Consider the following 22,004-nt stretch of genomic DNA (forward strand, 5'->3'; position numbering starts at 1 on the left):
GCTATTATGCTGCTGCAAAAAAAAAATGGAATAAGCTGCCATAAGAGGTGAGGTCAGCCCCAAGTGTGAATGTTTTTAAATCTATGTTGAAAACTCATGTTTTTTTTTCTCATGCTTTTTAGAATATATCCACTTTTTGATCATATTACTTGCATTGTGTGCGTCTTTAACTGTGTTCTTTTTTTAATAATGTGTTTGTCATTTTTCTTGTTCTCATCCCGTTTTAAATGTTTTTTCTCTTTGTTTTCAACTGCCTTTAATCATGTAAAGCACATCGAGTTATCTCGTGTATGAAATGCGCTATACAAATAAATTTGCTTTGCTTTAGTACGCAAGTTGTCCTCACTAGTAAGACAATTCGAGACACAAGTACAATGATTACGGCATACTTGTAGAAGTAGTTAAGTTTAGATGGCTACTAGTGCCACTTTTGGCTTACTGATAAATTACTGTGATGGACTAGTAACACTGCTTGGCCCAACTAGTTGGCTTCTGTCATGGCCTCCTGTGTTGTACTGCTCCAGTTGTGCCAAAATGCCCACTTGTAGTTTTCCCTCGGTCACAACGGTTTTACTAGTTGTCTAAATAGTGTGCAGTAATCTTAAACAATGGTGGAAGGCAATAGTGGAAAAAATGTGACTAGTAAATTACTAAGGCACACTACAGACACCGTTGTACTACCAGCATTCCTTAGTTTTTCTACTTTTACAGTTAATTGTGGTAGTGTATACTCAATATACTTTATCTAGCTTAAGACCCATATACTAGTGTGATCTTTGTGCTCACTAATAGGACAACTTTGGCATACTAGTAGGACAACTGCTTGTTACTAGTGAGGTAGAACCGCACTACTTGATAATTGCATTATACTAATACTACTAGTGGCATATAATTATACTACTTAACATGTAGCACTTCACTAGTGAACTAATATAGCACAGATGTCAACTATTGCACATTTTTACTTCACTAGTACTGTGGCTAGGTTTTCCTGCTAGTTTGCAGAATGTCATATTGGAGTTTCTACTTTCTACTGGTGTTATGTCTTGTATTACTAGTAAGGGCAAAGAGCATGCTACTAGTACATGGACTTTAAGATCGATATAAAGGATGTGGAATGAATAAATAAATGGAATAAAAAGTCTTGTGACTTGAGGTGAGACATGATGATAATGTGTTATACATACAGGTTAGAATTGGCTAATAATGTAATATCATTATCAGACCTCTTTTTATGAAAAGTAGATGTGGTCCATAAGAATGCATTAATAAGATGACATGACTCGGGATTTGACTTGCCCATAACCAAATTACATTTTTGAAGGTTACAACGTCAGACTAACCGTAGACGTTTGTGAAGTGATCCAATTTTAGATACATAATCAGTCATATTGTCATCTTCGGCTTCCACCGGACGACGTCACCTCTCCTTAGTGTCAGTGTCACTTTCCTTTCTCTAAAATGCGCTCCGTTGCGTTTTCTTGGTTCTTTTCAGTTTTAGACGGCCTCAAGGTGATGCCCCAGAGAATGTGGATCGGCCTCCACCAGTTGGACACATCTCAGGGCTGGCAGTGGTCAGACGGCTCCCCGCTCTCGATCCTGCGCTGGGAAGCAGGTGACGATGCTTCTTATCCTCATTTTAGTTTTTTTTTTTTTTTATTAGGATAACAAAGGGTTGGAAAATCTCATGGTAAATTTCCATGCGAAGTTAAGATGACAAATTTGGGAAATATTCTAAATGGAAAACTTGTTGTTAATGCTAGCGCGCCGCTAACAGGGCTGGTTAAAAAAAAAAACAACAACATACCGGTAAAAAATCACTGAGACATGGCAGTAACACACCAGCAACACGCTAGCACAGCGCTAACAGGGCCGGTTAAAAAAAAAACATACCGGTAAAAATCACTGAGACACGGCAGTAACACAGCAGCAACACGCTAGCACAGTGCTAACAGGGCCGGTTAAAAAAAAAAAAAAACATACCAGTAAAAATCACTGAGACACGGCAGTAACACACCAGCAACACGCTTGCATAGCACTAACACTAGCGCAGCGCTAACAGGGCCGGTTTCTAAAAAAACATATCTGTGAAAATCACTTCCTCGGCACATATATTCCTCCGGTCTTACTCTTACCTTTTCCGCTCAAGTGCCCCCTTGTGACCGATAGAAAAAATGCACAAATTAGCCGCATCACCGCATAAGCCGCAGGGTTGAAAGCGTGTGGGAAAAAAAAGTCGCGGCTTATAGGCCGGAAATTACATTATTTGCAGTCTGCATGACCTCGGTAAACATTTACTGTATTTGAACATACAAAGATTTTGTGTGGATTGTCGGAGGAACAATGTGGCTAATAGCTGGTGGTGTAAAAAAAAGGTCATTGTCCTTGCTTGTTGGCCGCCCTGGCATTGGGGGGATGGGGGTGGGTTCTTCTCGATGAATAAGACCATTAATCGCCATGAATAGACGCCTCCGAGTTATTGTAATCTGGTAGTTTCTTTTCGAGGAGTGAAAGTGAAAAATACTAACGCTATTAGCCTGTCATGAACGCTACCCAAGTACTAAGTACATGCCATTGGAGATTTTTGAAGATGTTCTGCCCAGACATGCCGGGGATTTTTCTGAAGAAGCCTTTCTGGTCAGGGGGAGGCAACTCCTAGAAACTTTTTGGTGTTAACTCAACCCCACAGATAATGGATAATGCGTATATTTAAAATATACCCAGAGGGAAATGCCACTTGTCTTCTATTCTGTCATAAAGTGTTTTTTTTTTTTTTGTGCGTGATTGTTTTTCAATGACAGGAATGCCCCCCGCGTCCCTAATAATTGAGTCAGACTGCGGCGTCTTAAACTCCAAGCTGAACTACGAAGCCGAATCATGCAGCAAACTCCTGCCGTACGTCTGCAAGAAGACAGTCAACGCCACTCAGTCAACGCAAACAGGTTGCTTACTTTACGTTGGACAACTCGCGTGAATGTCAGCCTTTCAGTCATTTATTGATGCCGTTAAAGACACTTTACCCGTGTTGCTCTCCCTGCAGAGTCCCTCATGTATAAAGACACGGTGTGCGCTCCTGGTTGGGTGCCATGGAACGGCTGGTGTTACAAGTTAGTGAGAGACAACCCTTCGAACTTCACCGCCGCGCAGCAGTATTGCAACCGCACCGAGGGGGGAAGCTCTCTGGCCAGCCTCCATTCCATCGACACCAAGGAGATGATCAGCACAAGTTTTGCTTCGGGTCTGCCTCTCTCTTAAGTTTCCAGGTTTTCACAATTACTGTCTAAAGGTTTGGGATATTTGGCTTTGGGGTTAAATTTCAGGATCAATCCAATCAAAAGCAATAAATGTCCTTGTTCAATTGGAGATGCCATTCAAACAATAATTTTCATGCTCTTCACATCACAAGGATAGGGAAGAAACCTCCCATGAATAAAAATCTATGACAAATTGACAGCTAGGGAAAAATCTAATTGCCAAAAGATGGTGACAAAGCACTTTTTTTATGTTAGACAAAGCTACGGCCTGACTAAATAAAGCTCCTCCCCTTAGTTCACGAAAGGTGCTTTGCACCACGGCACCACCTGATGCCGTCAAAGCAATATTTTTATATGAGACGTGACTGAGGTGGTTTTTCACCAAATAATGGAGAATAGGTTCCCTCCCAAAAATCGCAGACTAAACCAATTTGTGAATGCCAAATTATGAATATACACGAGTTCAGTCCAGTGTATACCTGTTTAAACTGAGAATCACATGTGAATTACTGTTTGTCAGGTGGACCGTGGTTGGTTGTTTGGATCGGTCTGGTCGGAGAGGGCGGGAATCCTGCTGTCTTTAAGTGGGTGGACCAGTCACCAGTCACCTTCACGTTCTGGAGTCCGAATGAGCCGGTGCAGCCTTCGCAGGACAAGAGCTGCGTGTTCTACTCCGCGGTGTGTTCGTGTGTGTGTATGTGTATAGGGAAAGTTGTCCATTTGTGTAATGATTGTTTGTGCTGAACAGAGCTGGCAAAATCAATCACATGAAGAAATTATAAAAAGTATTCTAAATTCACACGCAACAGACAGTGTTGATACAGTGAAGAAAATAAGTATTTGAACACCCTGCTATATTGCAAGTTGTCCCACTTAGAAATCATGGAGGGGTCTGAAATTTTCACCGTAGGTGCATGTCCACTGTGAGAGAGATGATCTAAAAAGAAAAATCCAGAACTCACAACGATTTATTTGTGTGATACAGCTGCAAATATGTATTTGAACACCTGTCTATCAGCTCGAATTCTGACCCTCAAAGACCTGTTAGTCCGCCTTTAAAAGTCCACCTCCACTCCATGCATTATCTTGAATCAGATGCACTAGTGTGAGGTCTTTAGCTGCATAAAGATGCCTGTCCACCCCACACAATCAGAAAGACTCAAACCTGTAACATGGCCAAGACCGAAGAGCTGTCCAAAGACACCAGAGACAAAATTGTACAACTCCACACAGCTGGAAAAGGCTACGGAGAAATCGCCAAGCAGCTTGGTGAAAAAAGGTCCACTGTTGGAGCAATCATTAGAAAATGGAAGAAGCTAAACATGACGATCAATCCTCGATACAGAGGAGTCATGGGAGAAAGTTTTGTGGTCAGATAAGACCAAAATGGAGCTTTTTGGTCATAATTGCATTAACCGTGTTTGGAGGAAGACGAATGATGAGTTCCATCCCAAGAACACCATCCCTACTGTGAAGCATGGGGGTGGTAGCATCATGCTTTAGGGGTGTTTTTCTGCACATGGGACAGGACGACTGCACTGTATTAAGGAGAGGATGATCGCGGCCATGTATTGTGAGATTTTGGGGAACAACCTCTTTCCCTCGGTCAGAAAATTGAAGATGGGTCGTGGCTTGGTCTTTCAACATGACAATGACCCGAAGCACACAGCCAGGAAAACCAAGGAGTTGCTCCGTAAGAAGCATATGAAGGCAGTCTCCAGACCTAAACCCAATAGAAAATCTTTGGAGGGAGCTGAAACTCTCTGTTTCTCAGCGACACCCCAGAAACCTGTCTGATCTGTAGAAAAGATCTGTGTGGAGGAGTGGGCCAAAATCCCTCCTGCAGTGTGTGCAAACCTACTGAACGACTACAGGAAACGTTTAACCTCTGTAATTGCAAACAAAGGCTACTGTACCAAAAATTCACATTGGTTTTCTCAGGTGTTCAAATACTTATTTGCAGCTGTATCACACAAATAAATCGTTAAAACAAAATCAGACAGTGTGATTTCTGTATTTTTTTTTTTTTTAGATCTCTCTCACAGTGGAGATGAACCTACAATGAAAATTTCAAACCCCTCCATGATTTCTAAGTGGGAGAACTTGCAATATAGCAGGGTGTTCAAATACTTATTTTATTCACTGTAACAACCCTGACAAATACAAATGATTGAAAAAATTCTGAATTTGTACTCTACTTGCCACCACTAATGCAGACCAAGTTTATTTGCGTGTGACAGTGTAGACGTGAGTTTGTATGAAAACTAAAGATCTTTGTACCCCCCCCAGTCTCACGGTTGGCACGTTGGCAGCTGTTCTGAGACGCTAGCGTTCATGTGTCAGACAAAAGGAGAAGTCAGCCAATCATCGGGGACGGCTGGATGTCGCTTTGAGGATGTGAGTACTGCCTGCATTCCGGATTTCAAAGTCTGAACCGTCATAATTTGACCTCACATTTCTAGAATAGTTGAGCCACTGCGTTAACAATTTTAAAAAAAATCTATTTTCATTGCTGCAATAAAATCTAGGGGATTCATAGCTTTGTGATACAGTATATATGATAATTTTTTTTTTCTGGAAAATTTCTGCCTTTTGCTTAAAAATGGCAAAAGTTGAATTGTTCTCTGTGGCTGGGTCATACCTCATATTCTATTCATTGTCATTTGAAAAGCTTCAGAAATGAATATCTCTTTGCTGCGATTAAACTCTTCCTTACATATTGAGCCTCCCTATTAGCTTTGCTATTTGTCTTTTCTTTGATGATATCTGAATGAAAATAGAAGTACTAATCCAGTCATTATAGCATAAACCTCAGGACAGTTTGTATGTAGTATTAGTAGTGCATGTTGCTAGCGGGCAAGCTTTGTTTGGATGACTTCAATACCGTAATTTCCAGCCTATAAGCCACGACTTTTTTCGCACGTTTTCAACCCTGCGGTTTATGCGGTGATACGGCTAATTTGTGCATTTTTTTGTAACGGCCGCAAGGGGGTCTCGAGTGGAAAAAGCAAGAGTGAGACCGGTGGAATATGTGTGCTGAGGAAGTGACTTTTACCAGTATGTTTTTTTTAACCGGCCCTGTGAGCATTGTTCTAGCCTTAGCACTGTGCTAGCGTGTTGATACTGTGTTACTGCCGTGTCTCTGTGATTTTTCCCAGTATGTTTTTTTTTAACCGGCCCTGTTAGGACCACGCTAGCGTTAGCGCTGTGCTAGCGTTAGCATTGCACTAGCATTAGCGTGTTGCTGCTGTGTTACTGCCGTGTCTCAGTGATTTACGTATGTTTTTTTTTAACCGGCCCTGTTTGCGCCGCACTAGCGCCACATTAGCATTAGCGTCGCGCCAGCGTGTTGCTGCTGTGTTACTGCCGCCTCTCAGTGATTTAGGTATGTTTTCTTTGTGCTGTGGTACCGTGTTGCAACTGTGTAGCTGCCACGGCTGTTTTTTTTTTTTTTTTTTTTTTACCAGCCCCGTTCGTGCTACCATGTTGTTGCTATGTTAAGCTAAGATAAGGTATTAAAACTTTAAAAACTCTTTCTGTGTACCGTCTTTCTTTGTAAACATCTCGTGTTTCAATGTGGGCACTTTCGGCTTTTACGCAGGTGCGCCTTATGTATGTACCAAATATATTTCCATTACAAATGTACTGGGTGAGACTTATAACGAGGTGCGCTCTGTAGGCCGGAAATTACGGTAGTTGTGAATTTCAAAGAGTTAATTGAACATTTATTTTCTACAGTAATATGAAAGTTTGCCAACATTTCGCTGCTGTTTAAATGTAGGGATGGAGGAGACACGGCAACTCTTGTTACAGAGTGAACACCACGCAGGTGTCCTTCAAAGATCGCTGTAACCTCACCATAAGAAACAGGTAGGACTCGGTTCGCCTGAACACTTGACCGGTACCGAGAACCACACATGTAGTGTCACTATCAGAATACCAAAATTATGACTAAATTACTGCACCTGTACTGGATTAATTAAAAATAATTCTATGCTATGGAGGATGTCATGGCACATTTGGTATCATTTCTTTTTTGATGGCGAGGTATTGCCATATGTGTCAAGTACTGGTATAGCATGCATCAATACTATTACTTTTGTGCTTTTGTAGGCTTGAACTGTTCTTTTTTGTGGTTCTGAACAATCATTTTTATTTGTATTTCTTATATCCAGGTTTGAACAGGCCTTCATTAGCCGTCTGCTCGGCGATTATATCAGGAAGACGCCTCAGTACTTCTGGATAGGACTGCAGGATGTTTATAACACAGGAGAGTATCAGTGGCACGGCCAGAATGAGTCCTATGCCGAAGTTACATACACCAATTGGGGCTCTTCGGAACCAGGTAAGTAATACTTGATATTTACAAAAATGTATCCAGGAATTATTGGTCCTGGTAGGCAAATATGAAAACAGTTTTATCTTCCAAGCCCCTTGTTGACATTGCTGCCAGTGAGGTAACAATTTGGTTCCAGCATATTTGTCTGCCTGAGTTACTCAAAAACTGATAAGCTCATGATAATAGTCCGAAGCCAAAAATTCTTTTCCCTTTTGCTGACATTTGGCCTTGGCAAAGGTTAGATGTATTTGTTTAATCACACGAGCACATGCTCTGTGTAGTAGTACGTCTTTACTTGTAAGACACTTCAGCGTACATGTAGACACTAGAGTGCTTTAGTAAAACAAGTACAGTGCTACACTAGTAACACCACTACGGACAAGTACTGTACAGTAATTCCCGGCCTACAGAGTGCACCTGGTTACAAGCCTCACCGAGTACATTTGTAAAGGAAATACCATTTGGTACATACATTCGCCGCAGTTGTGTAAAAGCCAAAAGTGCCCACATTGAAACGCGAGATATTTACAAAGAAAGATGGTACACAGAAAGAGTTTAATGCCAGCGCTAACGCTAGCACCCGCTAAAGCTAGCGGTATCGCTAACAGGGCCGGTTAAAACAAAACTTACCGGTAAATATCACTGAGACGCGCCAGTAACACAGCAGGAAGACGTTAGCAGGGCCGGTAAAAGTCACTTCCTCGGATCATTTATTCCACCGGTCTCATTCTTACCTTTTCCACTCGAGGGCCCCCTTGTGGCCATTAGAAAAAATGCACAAATTAGCCGCGTCACCGCGTAAACCGCAGGGTTGAAAGTGTGTGAAAAAAGTAGGGCGGAAATTACGGTAATTGGCAGTAGTTTTGCCTGACTGATGACTTGTAGTTGTCCTACTAGTATGCCTTCTAGTGTGCAGAAATGTCATACTGTAGTGGAAAAAATACATAAGTAAGACACAATTGTTCTACTCGTTCACCCTTGTAATTTTATTGGTCTTACCAGTGAGGACAAAGATCACACTAGTATGTGGATGTTACGCTGGTTATCAAATTTATGGAATGAATGCTCAAAGTGCTCTTTGTCTTCACTATTTAGGCAATTCAGTACATAAATAGAACAACTAGGGCGCTCTGTGCGCTACTAGTATCACTAGTTTAAATGGACTAGTTGACATCAGCTGCTTCACTTGTACTACTGGTAGCACACAGATGTCATCTAGTGCATGGTTTTCCTTCACTAGTAACAGTGTGCCAAAATGACCTGATTTTTTTTGTCCCTTTGTGGGAGGTCAGCATTCTCTTGAGTGATCTTTTAAGACTGCCGGGTCAAAATATGATGTATTCAATACCTTCCCAAACTGATAATGTATAAAAACCAGTTGAACCATGAAAACTAGATTCAGAAGTTAAAAAAAGAACATTAAGAAATTATAAAAAGTATTCTAAATTCACACGCAACAGACAGTGTTGATACAGTGAAGAAAATAAGTATTTGAACACCCTGCTATATTGCAAGTTGTCCCACTTAGAAATCATGGAGGGGTCTGAAATTTTCACCATAGGTGCATGTCCACTGTGAGAGAGATGATCTAAAAAGAAAAATCCAGAACTCACAACGATTTATTTGTGTGATACAGCTGCAAATATGTATTTGAACACCTGTCTATCAGCTCGAATTCTGACCCTCAAAGACCTGTTAGTCCGCCTTTAAAAGTCCACCTCCACTCCACGCATTATCTTGAATCAGATGCACTAGTGTGAGGTCTTTAGCTGCATAAAGACGCCTGTCCACCACATACAATCAGAAAGACTCAAACCTTTAACATGGCCAAGACCGAAGAGCTGTCCAAAGACACCAGAGACAAAATTGTACAACTCCACACAGCTGGAAAAGGCTACGGAGAAATTGCCAAGCAGCTTAGCAGCTAAGAAATGATTATATTGGCAGTTCTACTTGCTGATTGTGTTTTTGTTGTTGTTTGTTTTGTATTGTTTTTTTGCAGAGTGGGATGGAGGTTGTGCTGTGATCTCCACTGCGAACCACCTTGGCAAGTGGGAAGTGAAAAACTGTACCGTCTTTACGGCCGGCACCATTTGCAGGACGGACCTCAGTCCTGTTGTGCCACCAGAACCGGAGCCGGACCCCAGCTTGCCGTGCCCGGACGGATGGGTTTCCTTACAAAACTCTAAATACTGCTATAAGGTGAGTGAGTATATATATGTATACTGTAATTTCTCTAAAATAATGTGCAAATTTTTCCCAAAATATTTTCAAAAAAGTTAATAGATTATATTTTGGGATGGATGAAAAATAATAAATACAGTCACATTGTGTAGTTGTATACAGGTACATAGAGTGGGGGAAAAAACAAAAAGGTATCCATATACAATTCAATATGATATTTGATGTCTTATGTTATATTTATTACAGTTATGTGTGCCCCCAACCTGAGCTCTCTTACCTCCTCGGGGTGCTTTGCATTTTACGATCGTTAGCGTAGCACGTTTGTTGCTACTGCACCAAAGATCAGAAACGACTGCCCGTGAGTTTGTTTTAACTTAAACCAAGACAAAAAATGCCGACTACAACGGCTAATTGTGGAGCCGCTTTTAAACGAAATGTCATAATTCGTGCCGATAACGCCGCGAACCCGGAAATAGCGCCGCAGTCCGAAACGATAGCTCGCCTCAATGGCTTCAGGTGACTATCAAAAGATCGTGAGCTCAAACTATGTAACACGAGCGTCATGGTCACATTAAAAAAAAAAAAAAAAATGGGAGAGCGCACACAATTAAAATTCTCGCTTTTTTTTTTTAAAAAAAAATGTGCCCATTACCCTCGTTACTACGTAGTTTGAGCTCACGTTGTTTTGATAGCCACCTGACGCCAGAGAAAAGCCAGCAGCAAATTGGTGGTGTGCATTGTACATGGGTTGAAGGGTTTACCTGATTTTTTTTTTTTTTTTTTTAGGTTAGGTTAGGTTAACTTTGGGGGTGCGCATTATACTTCAGGACGCATTATACTCGAGAAATTACAGTATATATGTATCGCAGTAGTATATAGCGTATTAATGGCTTTGCATAAAGCCGTTTGACCATTTATTATTTGTTCAATATCCTTGAACTTTTACACTCTTTGGCCTCACTAGAAAAACAATTCAGTACACCAGTGGAATGACTGTCTTATTGCCAATGTTTTTTTTTAATTCTACTAGTGCCACCTTTGTCCAAATGGTACACAATTCAACCACTAATAACAGTACTAGACTCAACTAGTAGTAATGTGTCATGCACTCTTTGCCTCCGTAATCCTACAAGTAGCAACAGAATGGACGGTAGTAGTGTCGCCTCACTAGGAATATGTAGTTGTCCTACTTGTATGTCAAGGTTTCCGTATTAGTGAGGACAAAGAGCATACTTGTACATGGACCTTGAGTTGACTATCAAGGACATTGAATAAATGCTTGATCATTTCATAATTCTTTCTTTTCATTTCATTCTTTTTTACATTTCTACATTCAGTTTCTCCGGAGGTTTTCTTTTGTTGTTGTTTTCTTGAATCAGGTGTTTTGCGTCTGAATCAGGTGTTCCACAAGGAGAGGCTCAGTCGTAAGCGGTCGTGGGAGGAAGCTGAGAGGTTTTGTCAGGCCTTTGGTGCCAACCTGCCGAGTTTCACCAACTTGGACGAGATGCGAGCGATCCATGGAATCATAAGAGAAACCATCAGGTGCGCAGAATGTGGCTATTCTACACTAAGCGGTGGAAACTTAACTGATTTGAGAGAGTAATTTTTAAACAATGAATCTGAATCCTCTGTTGTTGTCGCCGCAGTGACGATCGCTACTTCTGGGTTGGCCTGAACAGAAGAAACCCAGCCGACCGCTCCTGGGTGTGGAGTGACGGCCGACCTGTGAGTGAAAATTGAAATATTCTGTTTTATCATATTAGTTGTCACAAGGGCATACATTGAATTCCGGTTTTTCGTTCCAGACCCACCTGTAATAAGGGAATATCTGCATTCTGCAATATTCCACATGCTTTAAACCAGGGGTGTCAAACACGGAACCGGCCCGCAAATGCATAAAAGACACGGAATAAATATTTCTAATAAAATGCAATTCATAGATTATCCGACACTCTTGATCAGAATAGAAGACAACTTTGTTTTGATCAGAGAAGAAGACAGCAGCAGTCTGTTACTGAGACAGACCCAACACACCAGACTGTATCAAAGCGCCATCTGCTGGTAGTTACAACTTTGTTTTTACCATGCTCACTACCCCACCCCAACACCCTCATTAGCCAAAATTGTGTACTATTTATTGATAGAAATGCCCGGAAAACCTTTGTGCTTGGTGTGTTTGCAACAAGTTTCGATATTGAACGAATAAAATATTGGACGCCACTACGAGACTCATCACAGCGAGAAATATGACGGCTCACAAGGAAATCTGAGGTGTTTCATGAAATGTTTTAATTACATTTCAACATTTTCCTAATGTTCTTGTGCTTCTTTACACCAAAATAAAGGACATGATATTTTGGTTATTTATAGCAGTAAAGTATGGTATAATTTTAATGGTCCGGCCCACTTGTATGTGGCCCACAATGTGAAATGAGTTTGGCACCCCTGCTTTAAACACATTCAAAACTCTTAAAACACACTTACGTTTATCAAAGCACACTTTTTAAAGTTTTTCTTAGCACCTGTTCTCGCTCTGTTGCGGTCAGGAAATGAGAGACTGTTGTATAACCTCACTTTGAGGAAACGAAAAGATTGTTCTTCTGAAAGTGGGCTTGCCTCATTTCTCCTTCACAGTTGAAGTTTAGTGTAAAACCAACTCATAAAATAAAAGAGAAATACATTTTCTATGTTCAAACACCAACATTTTCCTCTAAAGCCTCATTAAAAACAAAGGTCTGCTAGCTTAATGTTAAATTATAATGCAAAACACCATAGAAGGCTAGCAGGAATTAGCATCAGGGTCGCGCTAACTATTACCCTTCAAACAACGATTTCAACACACTTTGAACAACAACATTAAAAGTAAAAGCGAGCAATATCAACATCACTCACGGGCATGCAACAGATTCACTCTGCCTTTTTGGAACAGCTGGAATTGCAATCCTATTAGGAGCTCATGCAAGAACTGTATTAAAGAACATTCACTTTATTATAATAATATATGAATATTGTAATTTATTTCATTTTAGTTCTTTCAGTTGTGCATGTGTGTGAAAGGACGTATCCAGTTCAGTATACGTTAGGTGCTGTTTTAACTCTGGATAAGACACGAAAGAAATTATGTTACTGTACTTTTTAAACGTGTTTTCCTCAGGTATCCATGCATGTTTTACATCACGACTTACATGAGGATGACGCATACAGTCGGGACTGCATTGCATTCAAGGTGACTTGCATGACTCCCTTGTCTGCGAATGACACATTCCTTTCCCCCCAACCCTGAATTGTTAGACATTTATGAGAATTATATGCCGCTTTTGGAGAAATTTGAATAGTCTCACTGATGTTGAACTTAATTTCACTTTTTAAAAAAAAACAGTTAACCGTAATTCCCGGCCTACAGAGCGCACCTGGTTACAAGCCTCAACGAGTACATTTGTAAAGGAAATACCATTTGGTGCATACATACACCGCAGCTGTGTGAAAGCCGCAAGTGCCCACATTGAAACATGAGATATTTACAGAGAAAGACGTACACAGAAAGAGTTTATTGCTAGCGTTAGTGCTAGTGCTGCTAACGCCCCTAAAGCTAGCGCTAACACTAGTACCAACGCTAACAGGGCCGGTTAAAATAAAACTTAACGGTAAATATCACTGAGACACACCCGAAACACAGCAGCAACATGCTAGCACAGCGCTAACAGGGCCGGTAAAAGCCACTTCCTCAGCACATATATTCCACCGGTGTCATTCTTACCTTTTCCGTTCGAGTGCCCCCTTGCGGCCGTTAGAAAAAATGCAGAAATTAACCGCATCACTGCATAAGCCGCAGGGTTGAAAGCATTTTTTTTAAAAAAAGTCACGCCTTGTAGGCTGGAAATTACGGTATATTTGTTTTATTATGTTTCTAATGTATAATACATTGCTTCTTTTTTTTTTTTTGTTTATTGACACAAGGTACCAAACAATTAAGGTGGTTATTTAGGGGAATTTAGAAGGGATTAATGCATTTTTATTTAAATGGGGAACATTTATTTACTTTCCTAGTAAATTTAGTTACGATCTTGGTCACAGAACAGATTAATCTCGAAAGTTAAGATACCACTGTAGCTTTATTTCACTACATTATTTGCTTTTTTGTGGTCATGTTCGGGTGTTAAATCAAGCAGAATCCAGAATCTGCATTCCCTTTACACCGAGTGTTTGAGCTTCCTCTGTGATTTCTTCTTATTTTCATTGAAGTTTTATTGAAGATTAGTCAAACAGAGCAGAATTTGTAAAGGGGTGAGAGAAAAAAAGACAAAGACAAAGCGCTAATTATAAGCATTTTTTTGCTTTTGTAACTATTGCATTTTTGCATTTCCAGAGACTTTAACAATAATAAAAAAATATATACCTGCATAAAAAAACCATTTTGTTCTTAAAAAATGTAACTTATTAGAGTTGTCCTATTATCGCCGGGTACAACATAGTGGTCACTGTGTATTCTCGCTGCAGTGACATTTCTGCAAACAATTTCTGCCCTCATTTAGACGATGAAGAGAACCTTGAAGGATTTCCTGATGTTTTTACTCCACGACCGTCTTACCGCATCTTTCTATGGATCGCCATTTCACTGTGATGCCCGGCTGGAATGGGTCTGCCAGCTCCCTCGCGGTGAGGCCGCCTACATATATGAAACCACAATGAAATGAAATTGCTCTCATTGTAGCAAATTGACTTGAAGAATCGAACAGTACTTAATATTTCATAACATATCATAGAAATCCCTGATATTGGAGCGTTGCTGTATATCATAAAGAGCAGTTTGATTCAATGGGTACACGCTACTCATGATGTCACTGGACAAAGATGACTCCCCCAAGTGTTCGTGTTCTTTAAATATGAATCCATAAATCTGACAATACTATGACCCAAAGTTATTATTGAAGTGACTTTCGATGTGTCCCTCCAGAAAACTGAAAACAGCATTTCAACCTCACGAAAAGATTTTAAATGTGAACCTTGCTTTTTTTTTCCAACAGGAAAGACACCAAAGTATCCAGACTGGTACAATCCAGGTAATGATTTTTTTTTTTCCCCCTTGATGGTGTACAGTAGGTTCCTATTAATCGTTTGCCATCTTCAAATACTGTCGAAACGTGATGCGGATTAAAATCAAAAGTCTGCAAAGATGTGCAAAATTCCATGGGAATTGGTATGACAGTACTGTAAATGGAAACAAAACAGGAATGTACATAATTGAAGGATTGGTTCGTTTTTGGGAACTAGTTAAGGAATATGTATGTTAACGGAACAGTGGACAGCTGGTTCGATCTTCTGCCTCACAGTTCTAAGGACCGCTGGTTCAAATCAAATTTTAATTAAACTTCCCCGGGCTGAGGATTTTTTTTTTCCCCTGATTTGGTCATTGCCACATTCAGGTCTTTAAATATATCAAAAATATATTTTTTACAACGGCACGGTGGATCCGCTGAAAAGCGTCACAAGGCCTCACAGTTCTGATGTCGAGGGTTTGATCCCGACCCCACCTGTGTTGAGTTTGCATGTTCTCCCCGTGCCTGCTTTTTCTCCGGGCACTCCGGTTTCCTCCCACATCCCCCCCAAAAACATGCATTAATTGGACACTCTAAATTGAGACTGTTGTCTGTCTCCATGTGCCCTGTCATTGGCTGGCAACCAGTTCAGGGTGTAACCCCGTCTTGTGCTCGTTGACAGCTGGGATAGGCTCCAGCACTACGACATCACCCACGGCACACCTGAAGAGCGCTCACGGCACACTAATGTTTGGGGAATCACTGATTTAGGATATGACAGTGGGAAATTTTGGTGCAGATTTTAGCAAAAATCATGGAAGTTGTTTTTGCCTCCGCGGGCCACATAAAATCATGCGGCAGGCTGGATCTGGCCCCCGGGCCTTGAGTTTGACACCCATGCTTTAAGATATTGTAACTCCTCTGCATGCGGTCAGGAATAACTATTTTTCATGGATGTCTGTAAATGTTTGCATCCAGCAGGGTTGAATGATACCTTTCCACCAGATGACCAGTTAGTTCAGCTACAGGAAGTCTTGTCGTATGTTGTGTTTCTCAGGTGCGCACCACGAGACGTCCATCTTCGTCGACGGCGGCGAGTACTGGTTCGTGAATGAGCCTCGCCTGACTTTTGAGGAGGCCATCCTGTTTTGCAACATGAACGGCAGCAAGCTGGCGACCCCGCCGAGCTCCACTGCTGCCCGAGTCATCCAAAAAAACATAGAAAAGGCAAGTGCCCCTCGCGCTGACACGCTATTAGGATTGCAAACACCTCTTACGGTCGCGCAACGCAAATCTGCGCCGCCGCTGTACGTAAGACTGAATGCTATCGATGCAGTCGATGAGCTAAGAGCCGAGCGGGATTGATCGTAAAATGATTCCGAGCAGATGTCGAGTTCTCCTAAGCAAGGCTGGTGGGTCAATCTGAGAGATCCTCAGCGGATGTTTCCCATGACGTAAGGAGAATACACACACCCACGGTTCATTTTTGCATTTCAGTTGACGACAAGGTAGCTGTGTGTATGTGTTGTAGGCAACCGCGGCTACACTTCTATTACTCAGTTCTCTTCGGCAGATGCACCTCCATCAGTTCTGAGAGCTCCTATCCAAGTGAGTAAACAAGCTTGTGATGAACACGGTTAACCCATTCGTGGGCAGGGTGGCAATTTTTTGCTTTATTGAGATAAAAGTCTCCTAACAGGCCACAATCAAGGAAATAATGTTGAATTCTTTTTGGATTAACGCATAAAACAAAGGGCAAAAAAGATGCAACCTCTCGCGGGCAGTATCCCAAAACTGGGACAGGTATGTTATCATATCTGTAAAGTGGTACATACTACAGATATGTTTATTCATTCTTATTCTAGAACGACACTTATGCATGAATAATACTGATGGATTCGCATTTTGAAGACAAACTTGTTTGCATACTGACCTTTCTCCTTTTCTTCTCTTGGAAAACGCTCCATGTGTACGTGAGGCAGCCATGTTAGTTTCAGGAAGGAAAGGGAAATAACTCCATACTAACTTTGACCAATGAGTTATCCTCTCCTGATACCAAATTATGGCTTCTGATTAAAACACTTAAATATTTTTGATACACTGAGGGATATAATGCGTAAAAATCATGATGTCCCTAAAATGGGACGTTGCCCACGAATAGGTTTGTTAGTTGTGCAAAAATATATTGAGACTTTTTTTGTTTTGCAATGGGTTTAACGCATTTTTCCATTTTGTAATTTGCAGAGTACGAGCACAGTTGCAGGCAGCGCTTGCCCTTTGTGTGTGAAAGGCTCAACGTCACCTACGTGGAGAACAACCCTCTGGAGCCTCATCCCGGAGGCCTGCCATGTGGAAATAACTCCCTGGCCTTCAGAAATAAGGTTTGGTACTTCTGATTTCTGCTTGTCACTGTCATCTTTCTTGCTAGGAGATTGTCGGCGATATTGAGCACGGTAGTCGCTGATCGAGGCCAGCAAGGCCTTCTCTCTCGCTCTTACAACCTAAATCGAATTTCTCTTCCATAAAATTGTAGTCTATATCATTTTCATGTTGTAATTTTTCTATACCTCCACTGCTTCCAGTAAAGAAATTTGAATATTTTATTAATTTTTACTTACTTAGTCCAATGAGAGTTCAGCCTCAATGTGTTGCAATGTCAGTCTAATCTGCTCAAAAAATTTTGGATCAGTAGTGCTGGCCTTGTAACTTAAACTTGTATAATGTCTTAGCAACAGAATTGTTTCTTTACCAAATAAAATTTCAATTTCATCCTCACGGTGTTAGAGCACTGACTTAAGTATTTTTTTTGTCCTCTCGGTAGTTACTCAGAGGAAACACTGTTATAACCAACTTTAACTAACAGGAGACATGAATACATGTGAAGTATTTTTTTGATACCCGAAATGAATGACAGAGGAGAAAATCACATACTTAAAAATCCATTTTGAATTTGGACTTTTCCAGAATGGTTCGGCATTGTAAATTATTTTTTCTATATGCACGTAGTATTGATGGTTTCTGTGATTCTGGCATGATAGTGGTGGACTCCATTCACAAATGTCCGCCTCGTTCAGGGATGTCCAACCCATTTTTATCACCGGTCTTCAAAAAAAAAAAAAAAAAAAATGGAAATCAAATAAATGTATTACCTATACACGATTACGCCTGCATTTCATTCTTACAGGTTATCCACAACAAATTCAGTTTAAAATCCGAAATCGTGGAAAATAGCGACATTCAAATCCAGTATACGTACTATTCAATTTATGTTATGGAATTTGGAGAAAGAACTAAGGGGGAAGTCAGAAAGGCACTACAAAGGATGAAAAATGGAAAGGCAGTTGGTCCTGATGACATACCGGTAGAGGTATGGAAGCAATTTGGAGAGATGGCTGTGGAGTTTTTGACCAACTTATTCAACAGAATACTAGCGGGCGAAAAGATGCCTGAAGAATGGAGGAAAAATGTTCTAGTTCCCATTTTTAAGAACAAAGGCGATGTTCAGAGCTGTGGGAACTACAGAGGAATAAAGTTGATGAGCCACACAATGAAGTTATGGGAAAGAGTAGTGGAGGCTAGACTCAGGACAGACAAAAGTATCTGCGAGCAACAGTATGCTTTCATGACTAGAAAGAGTACCACAGATGCATTATTTGCCTTGAGGATGCTCGTGGAAAAGTACAGAGAAGGTCAGAAGGAGCTACATTGCGTCTTTGTGGATCTAGAGAAAGCCTATGACAGAGTACCAAGAGAGGAACTGTGGTACTGCATGCGTAAGTCTGGTGTGGCAGAGAAGTATGTTAAAATAGTACAGGACATGTATGATGGCAGCAGAACGGAGAATGGTGAGGTGTGCCTTAGGTGTGACAGAAGAATTTAAGGTGGAGGTGGGACTGCATCAGGGATCAGCTCTGAGCCCCTTCCTGTTTGCAGTGGTAATGGATAGGCTGGCAGATGAGGTTAGACTGGAATCCCCTTGGACCATGATGTTCGCAGATGATATTGTCATATGCAGTGAAAGCAGGGAGCATGCAGAGGAACAATTGGAAAGATGGAGACATGCACTGGAAAGGAGAGGAATGAAGATTAGCCGAAGTAAAACAGAATATATGTGCGTGAATGAGAAAAGTAGAGGGGGAAGAGTGAGGCTACAGGGAGAAGAGATAGCGAGGGTGGACGACTTCAAATACTTGGGGTCAACAATACAGAGCAATGGAGAGTGTGGTCAGGAAGTGAAGAAACGGGTCCAAGCAGGTTGGAACAGCTGGCGAAAGGTGTCTGGTGTGTTATGTGACAGAAGAGTGTCTGCTAGGATGAAGGGCAAAGTTTACAAAACAGTGGTGAGGCCGGCCATGATGTACGGATTAGAGACGGTGGCACTGAAGAAACAACAGGAAGCTGAACTGGAGGCGGCGGAAATGAAGATGTTGAGGTTCTCGCTCGGAGTGAGCAGGTTGGATAGGATTAGAAATGAGCTCATTCGAGGGACGGCCAAAGCTGGATGTTTTGGAGACAAGATTCGAGAGAGCAGACTTAGACGGTTTGGACATTTCCAGAGGCGAGAGAGTGAGTATATTGGTAGAAGGGTGCTGAGGATGGAGCTCCCAGGCAAAAGAGCGAGAGGAAGACCAAAGAGAAGGTTTATGGAAGTGGTGAGGGAAGACATGAGGGCAGTTGGGGTTAGAGAGGAAGATGCAGGAGATGGGCTAAGATGGCAAAAGATGACACGCTGTGGCGACCCCTAACGGGACAAGCCGAAAGGAAAAGAAGAAGAAGAAGAATTTGGAGAAATAACTAAATCCTTGTAATATCTGTAAAAAGTAAAGAATCGCAATTATTGAACAGATTTGATTTGCTTTACAAATGACAAAGAAAGAAACGTTTAGTGGCGTCCGATGTGAACTGTGTTGTGGATGCGTGGGCAACATTCTAGACAGACTCCACAAACAATTATTTTGGTGTGATAGCTGATGCCGTACTATATATATATATATATATATATATATATATATAATTTTATTTTATTTTATTTTTTCCTAGTGCTACACACTGCTCCAGAACGCGAAGCCAGTGTCATTCAAGACCGCCAATGAGGTGTGCCTGTCAGTGAGGGGAACCCTGGTCACCATAGCGGACCAAGTGGAGCAAGGTAATTCCTTCATTTGCAAGCCAGACTGTTAAAAAATGAAAATAAAAAAAATTAAGATAACATCTTGCTCTCCAGAGTTCTTTATCTTAAGCAGATTGTGTCCCTTGCACTGAAAACACATAAAGTGCTCCAGCTCCCTTTTTTTGCATTTAGACTTCATCACCAGCCTGTTGCCAAGAATGAAGAACATGGGAGGCATTTGGATTGGTCTCAAACACAAACTCTACAAAATGGAATGGTTGGACAGGTCGCCGGTGAATTACGTCAATTTCCATCCGCTGCTCGTTGGAATGCACAAGGACATAAAAGTCTATGTGAGTGATTTTAATTCCGATTGGTTTTAAGATAATTGCGTGGGGGGGGCTGAGTAGCATTTCACTTTAAGACACACATTCGCAATTTTTCATTTTACAGTACTGTAATTTCTTTCCTATAAGCCGCGACTTTTTTCACACACTTTCAACACTGCGGTTTATGCAGTGAGGCGGCTAATTTGTGCATTTTTTTTTTCTAACGGCCGCAAGGGGGCACTCGAGCGGAAAAGGTAAGAGTGAGATTAAATTTTTTCTCAACAGCGTTTCAATAACATGAATTCAATTCCCAATCACATACATGAAAACTTCTGTGGGAAACGACAATTTGGCCATTGAATAGGGTATGATTTTTTTTTTTCCGCTTACCACTACTACCACTAAAGAGAGCTGGCGTACCACTAGTTGTACCACACTTTTGAGAATCACAGTTCTAGGATATAAAAGCGAGAGTGTGTATATTATTCCAGTGTTGTAGTCCTCAATTTGTTTCTCTGTTTTGTGGACTCATCTGCAAATGTTCTAAATGTGTATTTTCTCATTACAGTCGCAAGAGCCAGACGATTTGGGTTTGTGTGTGTATTTAGTCAATAACCATAATTCAGCTGTGATTGGTACCTGGGACTACACCGCCTGCAGCCAGTATCAATACGGAGCCCTTTGCCAACATTATGCTGGTACCTGACTTCTTCGTTGCACTTACGTTATTTGAACTCGCGTCCTCTCACTCGCAAACGCGTCTGCGCTACATTGTAGTTTGCTTTCTCGTTCTGCATCCTCACCTTAGCGCTCTTGTCACTTCAGATGTACCGGAGGAGCCATCCGTCACGTCGGACCCCTTCCAGGTCAACAACCACACCTTCCGGCTACTTGTCCGGAACCTCACCTGGTCCGAAGCCTCGGCGGAGTGCATGAAACTGGACATGGATCTGGCGAGCGTGGACGACACCTTCATCCAGTCAGCGCTCACTGTGCATGTGAGCCGGGCGCGTACGCCCATGTGGATCGGCCTCGTCAGTCAAGACGTACGTGTGTGTGTGCCCAATCGTGCGATTTAGGCTCGCCTTAAGCCGGATATCAGCTAAGTGCTGAAATATATCAATATCACTGATATCGATTAATGGATTTATAAAGAACACTGCACACGGCGCTACACGCTCTAACCCAATTGGACCGGACCATCGTGTAAATAACAGTTCCCAACATGACCCCCGGCACATTGAGCGATTCTACACATGGTAGTACGCTCATTTTTTCCTCACTCGAGGGACAAATTTGGCCTACTAGTAACACATTTGACCCGTGAGGCAAAACTTGGCATTAGCTGACAAATGTGTGCTACAGTTACTACGAGTGACATTGTAAAATTCTACTAGTTAACAATCCCATTCTCTAGCAATAGTAATGAGTAGCATATAACAATTAGTAAACAGTTTTGCCTCACTAGTAACATAGTTCTCCTACTAGCATACCAGAGTTGTCCTTCATGTATTCAAAATGTGACAAAGTAGTGTAGGGGATTAGTGGAAAAATAACCTTGCTAGTAAGACAGTTATTCTACGAGTGCACTGATTTGTTTTACTCGTGAGTATGATATCCAACTTAACCCATTCGTGGGCAGCGTCCCATTTTTGGGACATCACGATTTTCACACATATCCTTCAGTATATCAAGATATTTAAGTGTTTTATTCTGATTCTGGTTTTTGGTACGATCAACTAAGAAAACCCA

General features: G+C 41.4%; 1 protein-coding gene across 1 annotated transcript in view; it reads left to right on the top strand.

The window, feature by feature from the left end:
• ly75 (lymphocyte antigen 75) overlaps positions 1 to 22,004 on the top strand; it is a 38,781-nt gene that overhangs the window by 9,079 nt on the left and 7,698 nt on the right. Inside the window, exons 5-25 of the mRNA XM_061813905.1 lie at positions 1,496 to 1,615; positions 2,802 to 2,942; positions 3,041 to 3,238; positions 3,775 to 3,932; positions 5,544 to 5,651; positions 7,036 to 7,124; positions 7,430 to 7,599; positions 9,596 to 9,795; positions 11,177 to 11,319; positions 11,424 to 11,502; positions 12,932 to 13,003; positions 14,310 to 14,433; positions 14,802 to 14,837; positions 15,871 to 16,040; positions 16,200 to 16,267; positions 16,345 to 16,421; positions 17,058 to 17,194; positions 19,854 to 19,962; positions 20,116 to 20,276; positions 20,821 to 20,950; positions 21,078 to 21,298. Of these exons, the coding sequence (XP_061669889.1) occupies positions 1,496 to 1,615; positions 2,802 to 2,942; positions 3,041 to 3,238; positions 3,775 to 3,932; positions 5,544 to 5,651; positions 7,036 to 7,124; positions 7,430 to 7,599; positions 9,596 to 9,795; positions 11,177 to 11,319; positions 11,424 to 11,502; positions 12,932 to 13,003; positions 14,310 to 14,433; positions 14,802 to 14,837; positions 15,871 to 16,040; positions 16,200 to 16,267; positions 16,345 to 16,421; positions 17,058 to 17,194; positions 19,854 to 19,962; positions 20,116 to 20,276; positions 20,821 to 20,950; positions 21,078 to 21,298 (2,711 nt within the window). The remainder of the gene's footprint in view (positions 1 to 1,495; positions 1,616 to 2,801; positions 2,943 to 3,040; positions 3,239 to 3,774; positions 3,933 to 5,543; positions 5,652 to 7,035; positions 7,125 to 7,429; positions 7,600 to 9,595; positions 9,796 to 11,176; positions 11,320 to 11,423; positions 11,503 to 12,931; positions 13,004 to 14,309; positions 14,434 to 14,801; positions 14,838 to 15,870; positions 16,041 to 16,199; positions 16,268 to 16,344; positions 16,422 to 17,057; positions 17,195 to 19,853; positions 19,963 to 20,115; positions 20,277 to 20,820; positions 20,951 to 21,077; positions 21,299 to 22,004) is intronic.

This window comes from Syngnathoides biaculeatus, chromosome 3 (genome assembly GCF_019802595.1).
Source record: "Syngnathoides biaculeatus isolate LvHL_M chromosome 3, ASM1980259v1, whole genome shotgun sequence".
In the NCBI taxonomy this organism is placed as follows: Eukaryota; Metazoa; Chordata; class Actinopteri; order Syngnathiformes; family Syngnathidae; genus Syngnathoides; species Syngnathoides biaculeatus.